Source organism: Carassius gibelio, chromosome B2 (assembly GCF_023724105.1).
Source record: "Carassius gibelio isolate Cgi1373 ecotype wild population from Czech Republic chromosome B2, carGib1.2-hapl.c, whole genome shotgun sequence".
In the NCBI taxonomy this organism is placed as follows: domain Eukaryota; kingdom Metazoa; phylum Chordata; class Actinopteri; order Cypriniformes; family Cyprinidae; genus Carassius; species Carassius gibelio.
The window spans coordinates 9,254,295-9,272,912 of record NC_068397.1 but is presented as its reverse complement, the minus strand read 5'-3'; the positions used below and the strand labels follow the sequence as shown (position 1 = coordinate 9,272,912).

Below are 18,618 nucleotides of genomic sequence, written 5' to 3'. Positions count from 1 at the left end.
GTAACTCAGGCATTAAATGTTCAATCTTCCCTAAACTTCACATGTTCGATAAGAGTCCTGGCCTGAACACATCTGAAGGCCAATATTCCATTATAATGACAGCGCCACCTGCTTACAACAGGAAAATTGGCAGATATATGGAATAAACTTTGACATATTCCACTTATATTTCTGAGTTTAAATGCATATTTCTCACCGTTCACATATCTACTAAAGCCACTTACTGCCGGTGAGCCCGGGTGCGAGGGCCCGTTCATCGCTGCTTGCAGCTTTAATTATTATTCTTCTCCAAAATGAATCGCATTTTTGAGGGCTTAAACATGCTTGAAAAGTCATGAAACTTTGCACATACCTCAGAACTGGCGAAAATTTACATCTGATATGGGTTTCAGAAGTGGGTGTGGCAAAATGGCTCAACAGCGCCACCTATACACGTTCAACGGTGTGCGCCTCGAGCTACGTTTCATGTACATGTATGAAAATTGGTATACACATGTAACTCTCCAATACCTACAAAAAAGTCTCTTGGAGCAAAATCCGAAACCCAACAGGAAGTCGGTTATTTCTAATATTATGAGCAAATTTTGTGTCATTTTTGTCATTTCCATGCGTTGTATTTTAACGAACTCCTCCTAGAGATTCATTCAGATAAACACCAAATTTGGTATGCCTAATCTAAAGGCCTTTGCGATATTTAATTGCGAAGCTTTTGAGTTTTCGTTGAAGGGCCTGTGTGTGGCAGCCTGGCGAATTTTGATGATTCGCCATGAAACAGGAAGTTGCTATAACTCAGACATACAATGACCAATCTGCCCCAAACTTCACATGTTTGATGAGACTCCTGACCTGAACAGTTTGACATGACCATATTCAGTTAGTCATAGCGCCACCTATTGGCAACAGGAAGTGACATATTTTACACTGCGACAAACTACTCCTAGAAATTTTTGACATCAATGTCTTTTTTGTGGTCAGTGTAATCTAAAGGCCTGTGTGATGTTAAATTGTGAAGATCTTGAGTTTTCATTAAAGGGCGTGTCCATGACGGCGTGACAAAGTTCGATGTCTTGCCATGGGAATAAAATGTTATAACTCAGACATAAAATGTCCGATCTTCCCTAAACTTCACATGTGTGATAAGAGTCCTGGCCTGAACACATCTGAAGGCCATTATTCCAACGGGTGTGGCAAAATGGCTCAGTAGCGCCACCTATACACATTCAACGGAGTGTGCCTCGAGCTATGTTCCACGTACATGTACAAAAATCGGTACACAAATGTAACACTCCAATACCTACAAAAAAGTCTCTTGGTACAAAATCTGAATTCCAACAGGAAGTCGTTTATTTAGAATTTTCTCTTCAAAATTGGCGTTGTTTTTGCCATTTTCAGGGGTTGTACTTTAACGAACTCCTCCTAGAGATTTATTCAGATCAACAGCAAACTTGGTCAGTTAAATCTAAAGGCCTTTACGATGTTAAATTGCGAAGATCTTGAGGTTTCGTTAAAGGGCGTGTCCATGGCGGCCTGACAAATTTCGATGTTTCGCCATGAAAAAGAAAGTTGCTGTTACTCAGACTTACAATGTCCAATCTGCCCCAAACTTCACATGTTAGATAAGACTTGTGCCCTTAACAGATCTACATGCCCATTTTCAGTTATAGTCATAGCGCCACCTGCTGGCAACAGGAAGTGACATGTTTTAGGCTGCGACAAACTACTCCTAGAATTTTTTTGAGATTAATGTATTTTTTGTAGTCAGTCTAATCTAAAGGCCTGTGTAATGTTAACTTGTGGAGATCTTGAGTTTTTGTTAAAGGGCGTGTCCATGGCGCCATGACAAATTTTGATGTCTCGCCACAGTAAGAGAAGTTGTTGTAACTCAGGCATAATTTGTTCGATCTTCCCCAAACTTCACATGTTCGATAAGAGTCCTGCCCTAAACATATTTGAAGGCCAATATTCCATTATAATGAGAGCACCACCTGCTGGCAACAGGAAGATTGGCATATATATGGAGTAAACTTTGATATATTCCACTTATATTTATGAGTTTTAATGCATATTTCTCACCGTTCACCTAATTAATAAAGCCACACGCTGGCGGTGAGCCCGGGTGCGAGGGCCCGTTCATCGCTGCTTGCAGCTTTAATTATTACTATTATTATTATTCTCCAAAATGAATCGCATTTTTGAGGGCCTAAACATGCTCAAAGTCATGAAACTTTGCACACACCTCAGAACTGGCGAAAATTTACGTCTGATATGGGTTTCAGAAGTGGGTGTGGCAAAATGGCTCAACAGCGCCACCTATACACGTGCAACGGTGTGCGCCTCAAGCTACGTTTCATGTACATGTATGAAAATCGGTATACACATGTAACTCTCCAATACCTACAAAAAAGTCTCTTGGAGCAAAATCCGAAACCCAACAGGAAGTCGGTTATTACTAATATTATGAGCAAATTTTGTGTCATTTTTGTCATTTCCATGCGTTGTATTTTAACGAACTCCTCCTAGAGATTCATTCAGATCAACACCAAATTTGGTATGCCTAATCTGAAGGCCTTTGCGATGTTAAATTGCAAAGCTTTTGAGTTTTCATTAATGGGCGTGTCTGTGGCGGCCTGGCGAATTTCGATGATTCGCCATGAAAAATGAAGTTGCTATAACTCAGACATACAATGACCAATCTGCCCCAAACTTCACATGTTTGATGAGACTCCTGACCTGAACAGATTGACATGCCCATATTCAGTTATAGTCATAGCGCCACCTATTGGCAACAGGAAGTGACATATTTTACACTGCGATGAACTACTTCTAGAAATATTATGACATCAATGTATTTTTTGTGGTCAGTCTAATCTAAAGGCCTGTGCGATGTTAAGTTGTGAAGATCTTGAGTTTTCGTTAAAAGGCGTGTCCATGGCGCCGTCATGAAGTTCGATGTCTCGCCATGGGAATAAAATGTTATAACTCAGGCATAAAATGTCCGATCTTCCCCAAACTGCACATGTGTGATAAGAGTCCTGGCCTGAACACATCTGAAGGCCAAAATTCCATCAGGTGTGGCAAAATGGCTCGATAGCGCCACCTATACACATTCAACAGAGTGCGCCTCGAGCTATGTTTCACGTACATGTACAAAAATCGGTACACACATGTAACACACCAATACCTACAAAAAAGTCTCTTGGTACGAAATCCGAATCCCAACAGGAAATCTGTTATTTAGAATTTTCTCTGCAAAATTGGCGTTGTTTTTGCCATTTTCAGGGGTTGTACTTTAACGAACTCCTCCTAGAGATTTATTCACATCAACACCAAACCTGGTCAGTGTAATCTTAAGCCCTTTGCGATGTTAAATTGCGAAGATCTTTAGATTTCGTTAAAGGGCGTGTCCATGGCGGCCTGACAAATTTCAATGTTTCGCCATGAAAAAGGAAGTTGCTGTAACTCAGACATACAATGTCCAATCTGCCCCAAACTTCACGTTCGATAAAAGTCCTGCCCTGAACACATCTGAAGGCCAATATTCCATTATAATGATAGCGCCACCTGCTGGCAACAGGAAGATTGGCACATATATGGAATAAACATTGATATATTCTACTTACATTTATGAGTTTAAAAGCATATTTCTCACCGTTCACCTATTAACTAAAGCCACTCGCTGCCGGTGAGCCCAGGTGCGAGGGCCCGTTCATCGCTGCTTGCAGCTTTAATTAGGGCCCGAGCACAGAAGGTGTGAGGACCCTATTGTATCTGCTTTGTTTATTATTATTATTATTACGGTGCCAAATTAATCGCCTTTTTGAAGGCCTAAACATACTCAAAAAGTCAGGAAAATTTGCACACACCTCCGAACTGGCGAAAATTTACGTCTGATATGGGTTTCAGAAGTGGGCGTGGCAAAATGGCTCGATAGCGCCACCTATACACGTTCAGCGGTGTGCGCCTCGAGCTACGTTTCACGCACATGTATGAAAATCGGTACACACATGTAACACACCAAGACCTACAAAAAAGACTCTTGGAGCAAAATTCTAAACCCAACAAGAAGTCAGATATTTTTTATTTTATTTTTTTGGCATTTTTGCCATATCCATGCGTTGTATTTTAACGAACTCCTCCTAGAGATTAATTCAGATCAACACCAAATTTGGTATGCCTAATCTAAAGGCCTTTGCGATGTTAAATTGCGAAGATCTTGAGTTTTCGTTGAAGGGCGTGTCCGTGGCGGCCTGGCGAATTTCGATGATTCGCCATGAAAAATGAAGTTTCTATAACTCAGACATACAATGTCCAATCTGCCCCAAACTTCACATGTTTGATGAAACTCATCAAATGCCCATATTCAGTTATAGTCATAGCGCCACCTATTGGCAATAGGAAGTGTCATATTTTACGCTGTGACGAACTACTCCTAGAAATGTTTTGACATCAATGTATTTTTTGTGGTCAGTCTAATCTAAAGGCCTGTGCGATGTTCAGTTGTGAAGATCTTGAGTTTTCGTTAAAAGGCGTGTCCACGGCACCATGGCGAAGTTCGATGTCTTGCCATGGGTATAAAAGATGTTATAACTCAGGAATAAAATGTCCGATCTTCCCCAAACTTCACATGTGTGATAAGAGTCCTGACCTGAACAGATCTGCAGGCCAATATTCCACAGGGTGTGTCAGAATGGCTCGATAGCGCCACCTATACACTTTCAACGGAGTGCGCCTCGAGCTATGTTTCACGTACATGTACAAAAATTGGTACACACATGTAACTCACCAATATCTACAAAAAAGTCTCTTGGTACGAAATCCGAATCCCAACAGGAAGTCGGTTATTTTGAATTTTCCCTGCAAAACTGGTGTTGTTTTTGCCCTTTTCAGGGGTTGTACTTTAAAGAACTCCTCCTAGAGATTTATTCAGATCAACACCAAACTTGGTCAGTGTAATCTAAAGCCATTTGCGATGTTAAATTGCGAAGGACTTGAGGTTTCGTTAAAGGGCGTGTCCATGGCGGCCTGACAAATTTTGATGTTTCGCCATGAAAAAGGAAGTTGCTGTAACTCAGACATACAATGTCCAATCTGCCCCAAACTTCTTATATTGGATGAGACTCTTGACCTGAACAGATCTACATGCCCATATTCAGTTATAGTCATAGCGCCACCTATTGGCAACAGGAAGTGACATATTTTACACTGTGACAGACTATTTCTAGAAATTTTATGACATCAATGTCTTTTTTGTGGTCAGTCTAATCTAAAGACCTGTGTGATGTTTAGTTGTGAAGATCTTGAGTTTTTGTTAAAAGACATGTCCATGGCGCCGTGACGAAGTTCGATGTCTCGTCATGGGAATAAAAGATGTTATAACTCAGGCATAAAGTGTCCGATCTTGCCCAAACTTCACATGTGTGATAAGGGTCCTGGCCCGAACAGATCTGAAGGCCAATATTCCAGAGGGTGTGGCAAAATGGCTCGATAGCGCCACCTATAAACTTTCAACGGAGTGCATATGCACATTCAATGGAGTGCGCCTCGAGCTATTTTTCACGTAGATGTACAAAAATCAGTACACACATGTAACACACCAATACCTACAAAAAAGTCTCTTGGTACGAAATCCGAATCCCATCAGGAAGTCGGTTATTTAGAATTTTCTCTGCAAAATTGGCGTTGTTTTTGCCATTTTCAGGGGTTGTACTTTAATGAACTCCTCCTAGAGATTTATTCAGATCAACACCAAACTTGGTCAGTTAAATCTAAAGGTGTTTGCGATGTTAAATTGCGAAGATTTTGAGGTTTCGTTAAAGGGCGTGTCCATGGCGGCCTGACAAAATTCGATGTTTCGCCATGAAAAAGGATGTTGCTGTAACTCAGACTTACAATGTCCAATCTGCCCCAAACTTCACATGTTAGATAAGACTTCTGCCCTTAACAGATCTACATGCCCATATTCAGTTATAGTCATAGCGCCACCTGCTGGCAACAGGAAGTGACATGTTTTACGCTGCGACAAACTACTCCTAGAAATAGTATGACATTAATGTATTTTTTGTGGTCAGTCTAATCTAAAGGTCTGTGCAATGTTAAATTGTGGAGATCTTCAGTTTTTGTTAAAGGGCGTGTCCATAACGCCAAGACAAAATTTGATGTCTCGCCACAGCAAGAGAAGTTGTTGTAACTCAGGCATAAAATGTTCAATCTTCCCCAAACTTCAAATGTTCGATAAGAGTCCTGTCCTGAACACATCTGAAGGCCAATATTCCATTATAATGATAGCGCCACCTGCTGGCAACACAAAGATTGGCACATATATGGAATAAACATTGATATATTCTTCATATATTTATGAGTTTTAATGCATATTTCTCACCGTTCACCTATTTACTAAAGCCACTCGCTGCCGGTGAGCCCGGGTGCGAGGGCCCGTTCATCGCTGCTTGCAGCTTTAATTTTAATTATGTTTTAATGTTATTGCCCTTATGTTCTGTGTTCTAAAAACTGCAATAAAGAGAGAAAAAAAAAAGAGAGACTCTGTTCAGGAAGCACGTGACATAAAACGAGGCCACCTATTGGCTATAAGCTACTTCTCCTGCTGTACTGGCTGAGTAAAACCCCCTGTGGCTCATTACTGCCACACTTTGGCCACCGCAGATTTGAAATATGCATGAAATGAGCCGCTTATGGCAAATAAGTTATTTAGCAACGAATTGATGACTAAATTAGTTCACAACTATTTTTATAATCAATTTTAATCGATTAAATCGCTTCGTTGTTTCAGCTCTAACTAGTTGATTAATTAACATTACAATCTGACAAAAAGGTAAAAAAAAATAAAAAGAGTCGATTATATGGTTTGAAACTAAAGAGAAATGTCAACTGACTTTAACGGGAAACAGCCATAAAATCTTAAAAGGAAGAAAGACGTATAAATTACAACCTTGTAAGAGAAAAAAAACTTCTGTATTTATTTTATTTGTTATTTTAATATAAATCAAACTTGTCCTTACCTCATCTTGTTGTCTGAGTGTTCACTGCTGCTGCATCATCTCTCTCTCCGGATTAACCTAATCTTTTGAGCCCACTGGTCCGTTGGTAAATTTGAATCTAAACTATCACTCGTGATGGGTTACAATTGCATCATATAATAATTGCTGTTAATAATGTTCATCGTCTGGCTGACTACGTCCTGTCATATGCACACAAACTGACAGTTACCACTTATAAGCTACTACTAAATATTGTAGAAACTTAATTTTCTGTAAAGTTCCTTTGTAATGATTTGTATCGTAAATTTAATTTGGTCAGTCGTGTGCCAATTTTCTTTTGTTAGTTTGTGCAATTAACACCACCACAGTTAATTCAGACATCTCACACCAGGAATCATGGCGGGCCAACAACAGACACTTAAAGGAACCCCTGCCATTAAAATCAGCAGAAAGAGTCAAAGCTAGTCCACAGTTTATTAACTCCCTGGCATTGAAGCCTGCACCGGTGAAAAGAACTAAAAATACTAAATTTTTTATTGTACAGTTAAGAATAAGGTATTGTTTGAAACTGCAAAGGGTCCACTTTTATTTGTGTATAGTCATAATAACAAGAAAACCAATGTGCTTTTGTACAGTAAAGAAAACAACCTCAGTTACCTGAGATACAGAATGAGTACTGCGTCTTATCAAAGACACTCTGGGGAAAACTCCTTTTTCTCTGATGACTGAAGCCTTTTTTAGTAACACAGTGTAACTGCACTGCCAATGGTTTGTGAAGTTAATTTAAAACAAACCAATGGCTTGGCAGCGGAGCAGCACGAGCCTATGGCTGTAAAGCCCTCCAGAATGCTCGCCTTGTATAATTCAGTTCAATTCAAGTTCATTTGTATAGCACTTTTTACAATACAAATCGTTACAAAGCAACTTTACAGAAAATTGTTTTTCTAAAATATTTAGTAGTAGCTTATAACTGGTGACTGTCAGTTTGTGCACGTTTGACAGGATTTTTTGAAAAATTAATACAAGACGTAGTCAGCCAGACGATGAAAATTTTTAATATTATTAATAATTATTATATTATGCAGTCACACTTGTGGCAATATTTGTTAGTTCTGTTTGTTGATTCAGGGTAAGCATCATCTGAGGTCCTCTGATGGTCAGCATCATCTCGTTCTGGATCCAGACTGGAGCTTGTGTAAATCCTAGTTAGGACAAAACATAGAAACAAAATAGAGTCATCATTAGCATAGCTGCTGATCCAACAAAGTAAAATTAGTTTAACCCAAGCTAATGAATAAGAATGCATATTTGATCAGATGCAACTACAGTCACAATTTAGGAGATACATTATTTGAAAGCTTGGCGAAAGATATGCGTTTTTAATCTAGATTTAAACAGAGAGAGTGTGTCTGAACCCCGAACATTATCAGGAAGGCTATTCCAGAGTTTGGGAGCCAAATGTGAGAAAGCTCTACCTCCTTTAGTGGACTTTGCTATCCTAGGAACTACCAAAAGTCCAGCGTTTTGTGACCTTAGGGAGCGTGATGGATTGTAACGTGGTAGAAGGCTAGTTAGGTACTCAGGAGCTAAACCATTTAGAGCCTTATAGGTAAGTAATGATAATTTGTAACTGATAGGGAACTTAATAGGTAGCCAGTGCAGAGACTGTAAAATTGGGGTAATATGATCATATTTTCTTGACCTCGTAAGGACTCTAGCTGCTGCATTTTTCACTACCTGTAGCTTCTTTATTGAAGAAGCAGGACAACCACCTAGAAGTGCATCACAATAGTCCAGTGTCATAAATGCATGAACTAGCTTTTCTGCATTAGAAACAGATAACATGTTTCGTAGCTTGGCAATGTTTCTAAGATGAAAGAATGCTGTTTTTGTATTTGTCAAAAGACAAATTGCTGTCTAATATAACACCCAGGTTTCTGGCTGTAGAGGAAATAACAGTGCATCCGTCTAGTTGCAGATTGTAATCTACAAGACAGAGATGTATAGTAACAAAGTAGAACTACTTCACTGTTGTACTTAAGTACTAAAAGGCGGTATCTGTACTTTACTAGAGTATTATTTTTTTTCTCCTACTTCCACTTTTACTTCAGTACATATTTTCGATGAGTTTAATAGTTTTACTCCGATATTTTTTTAATGTGCTGCATCGTTACTCATTACAATTATAAAAATATTACGAATCATTCCATTACAAACCCACATTACCACTGCCAGAACTGTAGATGGCAGGTTTGATGAAGCTGGCACATCATTGAGCGAATCAAGCGATTAAAGAAGACTGCGCGTGCTGACTGAACTGCTGTGAAGAGAGAGATGAACACCGAGCCGAGCCAGATAATGACTCGTTCACGAGTCAAGAACCGGTTGCATCGGTTTTCGGATCACCGGTAGTTCTTTCTGACAGTTTGATTCAATAAACCGGTTGAAGAAAACAGTTCACCAGTTCTTTTGCGCTCGACGTAATGGCGTCATTGCCGTTGACTACAAGCCTTCGGTTTACCTGGGCTTATAACATTAGCACAGAATCAGTTCAGAATCAATCACCAAAAGAATCAGTTCGGTTCAGACGCTGTGTGTTGGTTTGCTTCACGCTGAATCACACATGCTCAGTATCATCAGCTCCTCGGTTCTCGAATCGGACACGTCTGACAAGAAACGGTTCTTGACTCGTGAACGAGTCAGTCTATTGTTCATTATCTGGCTCGGCTCTGTGTTCATCTTAAGTTCTGTCTTCACAGCAGTTCAGTCAGTGTATTGTTTGAGTAAATGAATTACTCCGGGATATTGGTTTGTTTTAACTCAGAGGGAGTGTCAGCCACATTAAACAAGTTAACAGCTTAATTCATTTGTGGATTAATGCATATTGGAGATGCGAACCGTTTAAAACAATTAGTTCGATTTGGTGAACTGTTTCAAAAAGATCCGGTCACATCGAATGATTCCTTCGCGAACAGGATATCACAAACTGCTTTGTTTTGAACTGTCTTACAACAGACACGGAAGAGAAGACAATGCTGAATAAAGTTGTTGTTTTGGCTATTTTTGGACCAAAATGTATTTTCGATGCTTCAAAAAATTCTAACCGACCCTCTGATATCACATGGACTACTTTGATGTTTTTCTTACCTTTCTGGACAGTATACTGTTCACACAGCTTCAATGGAGGGACTGAGAGCTCTCGGACTAAATCTAAAATATCTTAAACTGTGTTCCAAAAATAAACGGAGGTCTTACTGGTTTGAAACAACATGAGGGTAAGTTATTAATGACATAATTTAGCAAATTGGGCGAAATAACCCTTTAATCTGTTTTTTTTGTTTACATAAAGTTACAGTCAAAGAAATTGTGATTGTCCTTTAGGTTAATCATTTGAAATAATAAAAACAATGTTCAAACTTTTGACTACTTTCTTTAATAACTACATAACACAATACTTGTACTTTTACTTTCAGTACTTTAGTAAATTTTAAAATTTACTACTTGCAATACTTAAGTACAAAAAATTTTGAATACTTTAGTACTTCTACTTAAGTGTGGTGCTTAAAGAGCACTTCAACTTCTACTCAAGTCACTTTTTTGATAGAGCACTTGTACTTTTACTCAAGTCAGGGTTTCTAGTACTTTACACATCTCTGCTACAAGATTCTGTGTAGTGTTTTTTGGTCCAATAATTAATATCTCTGTCTTATCCGAATTTAATTGGAGAAAATTATTTGTCATCCAATCTTTTACATTTTTAACACACTCTGTTATCTTAGATAATTGAGAAGTTTCACCTGGTCTTGTTGAGATATATAGCTGAGTATCATCAGCATAACAGTGGAAGCTAAATCCGTATTTTCTAATAATATTACCAAGGGGCAACATTTATATTGAAAATAGAAGGGGACCTATAACTGTTTCAGAATAAATCAGTACAGCCTCGGAACTCCGCGGGCGTACTTGGAGGCAAACTCCAAACTGGTAGTCATAGCCAAAGTGCCCTGTTATGCAGAAAGGAATAAACTATATTGCGCTATACAGTAGTCAACATTTGAAGTGGATGAAAATCTTTCATCAAACTTGTCCTATAACCAATATGACAAGTCCTATCTAAACCTGCTCAGCAAGTTTGATACCCTCATAAGACACTCTCCATATGAAAGAGCAAGAGATTCACACATTTATATCAACCCCAACAAGCTTTACAGAACTACCCCCAAACCCAACCCCCTCCAGCTGAACTGAATTCAGTCTCTTTGTTGGCTATGAGGAACTGTTTGTTGTCATGTTACTGGGTTGAAACATGCCTGCACTCACAGCAGCGTTACTATTTTTATTCATTAATTTATTCAGGACTCGCGCGAACTGACCCAACATTTAGCAAGGCAGGAAAACATTCAGTTTGCCTGAGGGAAGACACATTTCATTCTAAGTTAATGCTGTTAAATAGGGACTTAAAGAGAGTGAGAGAGAGAGAGATGGATAGATAGATGTGTTGCCATGGGACAGCACCGCCCACACAAGCACCTGCCAAACACAGCGACAGACACGCGGAGATAAACGCTTAGAAGCGCCCATATAGCTAGCATGATGCCTTCTATTTCTAGATGACAAAGACAAAGTTTACCAGTTCTACGACACTATGACAAAGGTTACCAGTACTTATCTGACCTAACGTCATGATCACTGCCACTAGATAAAAAGAAAACGTAGATTTTTCACTCGGTGCTATTCAATGACTGTATAAAATACGTCGTTATTGTGCACTGCTGCTCGTGGACTAGCTCCAGTGGTCATTGCTGCATTGCTAAATGATAGCAACTCACCAGGACACTTCACCAACTCTCCACTCATTCTCCTCAGACCATGCATTTAATTGGCTTTGAAGGACATCAGTTCTTGGCAGTTCTTAATTTGCCCTCTCACGTCTGGCTGGTTTCGAAATTATATGGTTGTGGGCCATCATACATGTTGGCTCTTGCCACCTCTTCCTCATCCCAGTCAGTCGTTCCAGGCAGGTTTTTGCGCTCGTTATCACTATTTCATACCACGAATGACTAATGACTTAATGTAATGTACCTTTCCAGGCAAGTTACGCCAAACTTTGAGCATAAAAAAAAAATATTTTAAGCAAAAGAGAAGGTAATGTTGGGCTCTCTCCATCGGTAGAAATCTGAACGTTTCCATATTCGTGATGTTGCCCATTTGAAGCTTAAGTATTATTCATGAGGTAAAATAGGCTTTGTAATTCATGCGTGTTTCAGTATCGACGAAAAAAATTTTTGTTTGTATTTTTTTTTTTTTTTTTGTCTTTTTATTTTCATTCCAAATTATCAGAAAAAAACAACAACAACGGTAATAGTAGTACATTATTACTATATTACTGCGCCATAGTAAATTACATGGGCCTATTTTTTGATCAGTTGGCCAGCTATCTGCCAATCAGGTATATATGTGACAGTTCGTAGTTTTTGAGAGTATGATTCCTCTCATTCATTGCATGGCACAGCACAGAGCGCACCTTCTCCACACAGACTGCACCTGTACTGTCTGCTGGCCACACATTAGAGCGTGCGCGATCAGCAACATCTCTCCTATGGACACTATGACCACGTTCACCTCTGTCACCCACATCCCCGTTGAGCAAAGGGTCGAAATGATTGTTTGTTTGTGCTTTGTGAACACTCGCTCCTTCCACAGTTGCACCATTGCGCTGCAAAGATGTACCGCAGGAAGCGCAATCATTAGACTGCCGATCGTCATTTCAAAAAGGCAGATATTCTGCTTCAGAGTCAGAATCAGCGAACAACATTTGCAACACATCCTCGTGGTACAACTTTGTATTAGCCATCTGCCGATTTTCTCTCATAAATCTCACCATTTACACTCACGCTATTAAATGAATTGCTTCCCGCATCAATGACATGAGAGCTCACTTGTATAGAGTGAAAAAGAAAAAGTTTTGCAAGGAAAAAAAAAAATGTATTGAGGAAAATAAATTTGCTTTTTGAAAACAAAAATAAAGAATTTCAAAACATAAATGAAACGGCGTGAAAGCAATGATTTTGCAATACATTTTCCATGGTCATATCTATTAATTTATCTGCAACGCTGCTTTTATTTTGCGTGTCAATCTAGTTTGGTCTTGCGATGCCGTTTTCCCGCTTCTTTTTTCTGGACGTCTCTCTTCTTGGCACGGTTTTGACGTGGGGGTGGAGTCAAGGGACGGGGGCCTGTACAACATGCTTCCCTGGAAGTGATGTCACCGGCCTGAGATGCAGCTCACTGCAGGTCCTGTCATGAGCAGAGACTTTCGAGTGGATCGTTTCTTTTTATTCAATAGCATTAAAACATTCATATTTTCATTTTATTTACTTTATTAACAAATGTAAATGTGTATTAGCAGCTTTTGCTCAAGTGAAAGAAGTTATTAACATTTTGCTGTTTATTTCTCTCGATGTGTGCACTTTTATAGCTTCAAAATGTGTATTGTTTCATTTTGTTAACTGCAAGTGTTTGTTTAAAATCTCATAACTTGTGGGAGGATGCCAGTGCACAGAAGTGTTGATCCACTTCAAAAAGAACTGATCCACCCGAAAGTCTCTGCTCATCATGACAGGACCTGGATCAGTGAGCTGCGTCTCGGGCCGATGACGTCACTTCCAGGGAGGCATGTTGTACATGCACCGTCCCTTGACTCCGCCCTCACATCAAAGCAGTGCCACAAAGAGAGACGTGCAGAAATGTGAAGCACAAAGGAAAAATGGTATTGCAAGAACAAACTAGACTGACACGCAAAAAAGCAGTGTTACAAATAAATGAATAGATATGACCATGGAAAATATATATTGCAAAATCATTGCTTTCATGCGGTTTCATTTATATTTTGCCATTCTTAATTTCTGTTTGCAAAAAGCTGATTTGTTTTCCTCAATACTTAAATTTTTTCATTTGCAAAACTTTACTTTAGTTTGGAAAAACTTTTATTTTCTCTTGGAAAACGTAATTTTTTTTGTGTATATATACGGCATTAAATTGACTCCATACACTTCCTCTGCTATTTCCTCGAACACTTTGAACAGAAACATGGCATAATGTTGGTCTAGAATCAAAGTACTACATGTCTGCCATCTAGTGGAAGGGAATACAAATGAGATATTACACCATGTGAGGAACTACAGTCTATTTTATTAAGTATGACTTCTTGTCGCAATTTTGCGACTTTGGCGCTCAGAGGCGCTTTAGATCTACTGTTCAATAGATTCAGTAGTAACATTAAGTCAAGAAAAAAAAAAAACACATTTGAACATCTTTTATAAAATGTCATATCATGAAACAATGAATTAGTGAAAATATTGGGCCCAGAAACATTAAGGGCAGAATTCAATCTATCTGTTCAATAGATTCAGTAGTAAGAGTAAGTAAAGAAAAAAACACGTTCGCATACTCCTGATCAGGAGGGATCATAGATTCAGGTGTAAAGTTCATTATTTTGTCCAGAGTCCTTGTCCCTTCCGTGTGCTTTTTTTTGGTATTCCCTCCATTGCTGCCTTTTTCCTTTTTTTCTTGTTGTGCTTTGGAAAAACAACTGGTGTTGTTGCTGTGATGTCATTTCTGGTGAAGCAGGGGATTAAATTCAGCTTGACAACATGGGGATGGCCTGCCAGGCCTCGGCCTGTGTGGCAAGAGGCTTGATTGGTTCGAGCAGTGGGCCGCCTATAGGGGGCCCGATACTCACAGTGAGTGGAAAGTTTGTGTTTTATTTTTCCTACTATAATAGTGGTTGGTTGTGTGGACGCGATCGGAGCAGGCCCTGTGTTCACAATAGTATCTTTGGTCACAAACGCACTGCCATTAGCATCCGGAACTTAACGGGGTGCTTGGAGGCATTACAGATGCATTTTGGGGGGTTCTCTGGCTACAGCGAGACTTGTCTCCCTACTCTTCCTCTCCCGCAGATCAGGATGACACCTGGGGCAGGGTCCAATGCTATCTTGGGCGGGGGTCCCTGGCATTCAAGGAACTGGTAAGGGCCTGACCTTGCGGGAACGCTGGCGAGGCTAGGGTTTAGGAGCTATGGGAGCACCTGGCAGCGCAGTCTTTGAGGGATGCCAAGTCGGCACATTTTTGGGATGACTAGGAGCAGTTGTTGATCTGGAGTGCTTTGGCAGGAAGTGTCGCATTGCCTGGGATGACTTCTGAGCAGTGGTAAATCGTTCAGCAAAGCCCTCAACTGGAGTATGGTGCCTGCAATGTGTGGGAGACAGAAGACCATTCAAAGCATAGTAAGAGCAGCCGAGAAGATCGTTCGTGTCTCTCTCCCCTCCCTCCATGACATTTAGGAACATGTCTCACCCATGAAGCCATCTGCATCGCAAATGATCCCACCCACCCATCACACAGCTTCTTCAGTCTGCTGAAGCTGGGCTGTGCAGATTGAAAGGGGGCGGGGTCGACGTACGAGCCTGAAAGCTTAACTCTCCAAATGAGACCATGTCACTCGCAGCCGCAGAGGGATGCAAATCTGGGAGGGAGAAGTGGACAGGAGAACCATCTCTGTGTGGAGAGAGTGAGGCATGTGGGGTCTCAGCCGGCGTGGGCACACTCTTCGCCAAGTGCCGAGTTCCTATGCCCTGCTACTTTTTGCTCACAGGGTTCTGGGAGGAAAAGGGCAAGCGTGAGGGGCAGAGTCGCTTTCTGAAAAGAAAGCTTTCCACAAGTGCGGAGGGGCAAGACTTCTCTCCTCACAATGAGGACATTCTGCTTCAGTGAGCGCAGCTTCAGCGTGGGTGTAGCCCAAGCATGAAACACACTCACTTTGACCATCAGTGGAGTGACAGAAATGGTGTGGCATTTGAAACAACACTAGAAATTTGTTCTTTGAAATTTGCTCTTTTAATTCCCCGGATGGCGGCAGGGAACTGGAGATGTCACTGCTTCTGGCACGAAGGCGGGGAGAAGCTGCAAGAATGGCTGAGCAGGAAAGAGGTCTCTCATTCCACTGCGAGGCTTGACAACCGCGAAGGCTTTCTCAGTCTCGTTGAGCAAAGATCTGTAGTTGTCGCTAAAGGAGAATATTCTGAGGATCCTATGGCAATGTGACACTTTTATAGCCGGATGCCCCCGCTCATTCTGGCTGGCTGGCTCGTGCAGCTCCCCTGTCAAGTCATTGGTTGGTTTTATATTAAATGCACAGATCAGTGGCCATGCAGTTACACTGTGTTACTAAAAAAAAAGCTACAGTCATCTGAGAAAAAGGAGTTTTCAAGCGTGAAGAGCTCATCGCGGATACTTTTTGTTTCTGGAAGACACTGGCATTTCAACTTATCTCCGGCATTGATGTCACTGAATCTGGATTTGTGCTTTCATCCGGATCCGCTCCATGAGCCTCCATGAGTGCGCGTGCATCTACCCAAAAAGATGAGGCTTTTATACTTGTCGAGGAGCAATTTTCCTTAAAAAACCATCAGGAATCAGCAGTGAAGAGTCATTTGCCAGGAACAAGACTTCTCGCGTGATGAATTCCTTTCTTTGTTCAAACTGATTAAAATAATCCCTCACTAATCTTTACTGAATCACTTTTGTAACCTCAGTTTATATTTTATTTGCCTGTTTTTTCAGTGCTGGCTACCGTAATGACAACGTGCATCTGTGTATGTAATTTATTTTGAAGACGCGTTCCAATATAATTTATCCTTATTTAGGGTATAGGCCTATTCTATTTTGATCTGCAATTTATTAAAAGTCTGTATAATGATGAAAAACCACAAACATGACAGCTATAATTAATAGTTTTTTCACAGCCTATTCGGGTAGCATCCTATTTTTTTACAGATTTTCTTAAACGATGTACCCTATTTTCCGCACTATAAGGCGCACAGGATTATAAGGCGCAACCTTATTCATTGAATGGCCTATTTTAGAACTGTTTTCATATATAGGGTGCACCGGATTATAAGGTGCATAGAATAGAAGATACTGCAGTCAAACGTTTGATTCAGTTTGCGTTATGCATCCACTAGATGGAGCTGTGCTAAAGGGAATGTCAACCTTTTTGACAGAGCGCCTTGATCCATATATAAGGCGCTCCGGATTATAAGGCACACTGTCGTTTTTTGAGAAAATTAAAGGCTTTTAAGTGTGCCTTATAGTGCGGAAAATACGGTATACAGTATAATTCAATGTTGCAAACAGATGAAGACATTATAGTACTATATCTCAGCTCACCCCTAAACATGCATGTGTTCAGATTTTCGGTAGCCCACCACCAGTTGAAGACCCTAGCATTAATGTGATACGATATTGCTTCTACATAAAATTAAATTAATATGAAAGTTTTATGTTTAACATAACTAATTGAATTTACCAAAAATTATAATTAATTTATCTAATCTAGTGCTAGTCAACCAGATTTTAAACTTGAATGGAGCCTGATTTAAAAAAAAAAAAAAAAAAAAAAAAATTGATACATTTCATAATGTAGTGTGGTATTATCTCCCTTTTACATAAAATTAAACCAATATAAAAGGTTTTTATAAAATGAAATAAAATTAACTTAAGTGAAAAATTATGAATAATGCCTCCAATCTTCAGTCACTGGTCAGTCGTGCAGCTTCTGATTTTAAAGTTGAATGAAGCTCACACAATCCCATAATGCCCATCAAAAGTAAGTTATTAAAAAAATCATGAGCTACAGTAACAACACCACCTTTTTGCAAACAGTTCTATGGGCTGCCATAGACTCACAACCAGAAGAAGAAAAGTTTCTTTAGCACCAAATCAACATATTAGAATTATTTGTAAAGGATTGTGACACTTAAAAACAGTAGCTTTGTCATTACATTAAAAGCCTTTTTAGAATCTATTCAAATTAAAAAGTTATTCAATTGTAGTAATATTTCACTATTTCTGTTTGTATTGTATTTTGATCATAAAATATTAAAAATAAATATTTGAAAATGTAAGGTACTGAAAGTAAAACGGAAAATAGCTGTTAGCAATCACATTTATATTGCTTGATTTTTTTATTTTATTTTTTTTGTTTGCTCCCTTAGACCTTGTCACAACACAATCTGTCAAACATGGAAGTGCATTCAACATTTCTGGACCAAGTTCAGATAGAGCCATGCAAAGGACTGGAAAGGTAAGTCATTTGTTTGAAAGGATATATAATATGCTCACTTAAGACAATAAAATCAGTAGTTCTTATTCATGACGGTTGTGAATGAAAATACGTTCATATTAATTTTACTTGTAAAAGTAAGCATTTGCTGGCGCCAATAGCCTCGTGGGCAGCATATAGAGCCGTAGCGCCTCAGGCATCCCAAGTTCGGGTCCTGGCTAGTGGGCCTTTCCAGTCCCACCCCATACTCTCTCTCTCCCACTTTGCTTACTATCTAAATACTGTTCTGTCTTAATAAAAAGTCAAAAATTGCAAAAACTATTTTTTTTTATACTCAATTTAATAGTGAGTAAATGCATCTACAATAGTGAACTTGCACTGTGCTGCCATTTGAATTTTGAACAGAGTGGATAAACCAGGGTTCCCATGGGTCATGGAATTTTAAAAGGTCTATTCCAGACATTGAAAGTCAGGGAATTTTATATAAAAGGTTTTTTG

General features: G+C 39.6%; 1 protein-coding gene and 1 long non-coding RNA gene across 5 annotated transcripts in view; one reads left to right on the top strand and one right to left on the bottom strand.

Annotated features, from left to right (window-relative positions):
• Positions 1 to 18,618, bottom strand: part of LOC127950697 (uncharacterized) — a 371,356-nt gene that overhangs the window by 128,018 nt on the left and 224,720 nt on the right. The gene's annotated exons all lie outside the window — the stretch shown is intronic.
• The window catches only part of dis3l2 (DIS3 like 3'-5' exoribonuclease 2), a 249,626-nt gene that overhangs the window by 176,180 nt on the left and 54,828 nt on the right, over positions 1 to 18,618 (top strand). For all 3 annotated transcript variants that reach the window (XM_052547869.1, XM_052547870.1, XM_052547868.1), the window contains exon 7: positions 18,053 to 18,141. In XM_052547869.1, coding sequence (XP_052403829.1) covers positions 18,053 to 18,141 — 89 coding nt within the window. The remainder of the gene's footprint in view (positions 1 to 18,052; positions 18,142 to 18,618) is intronic.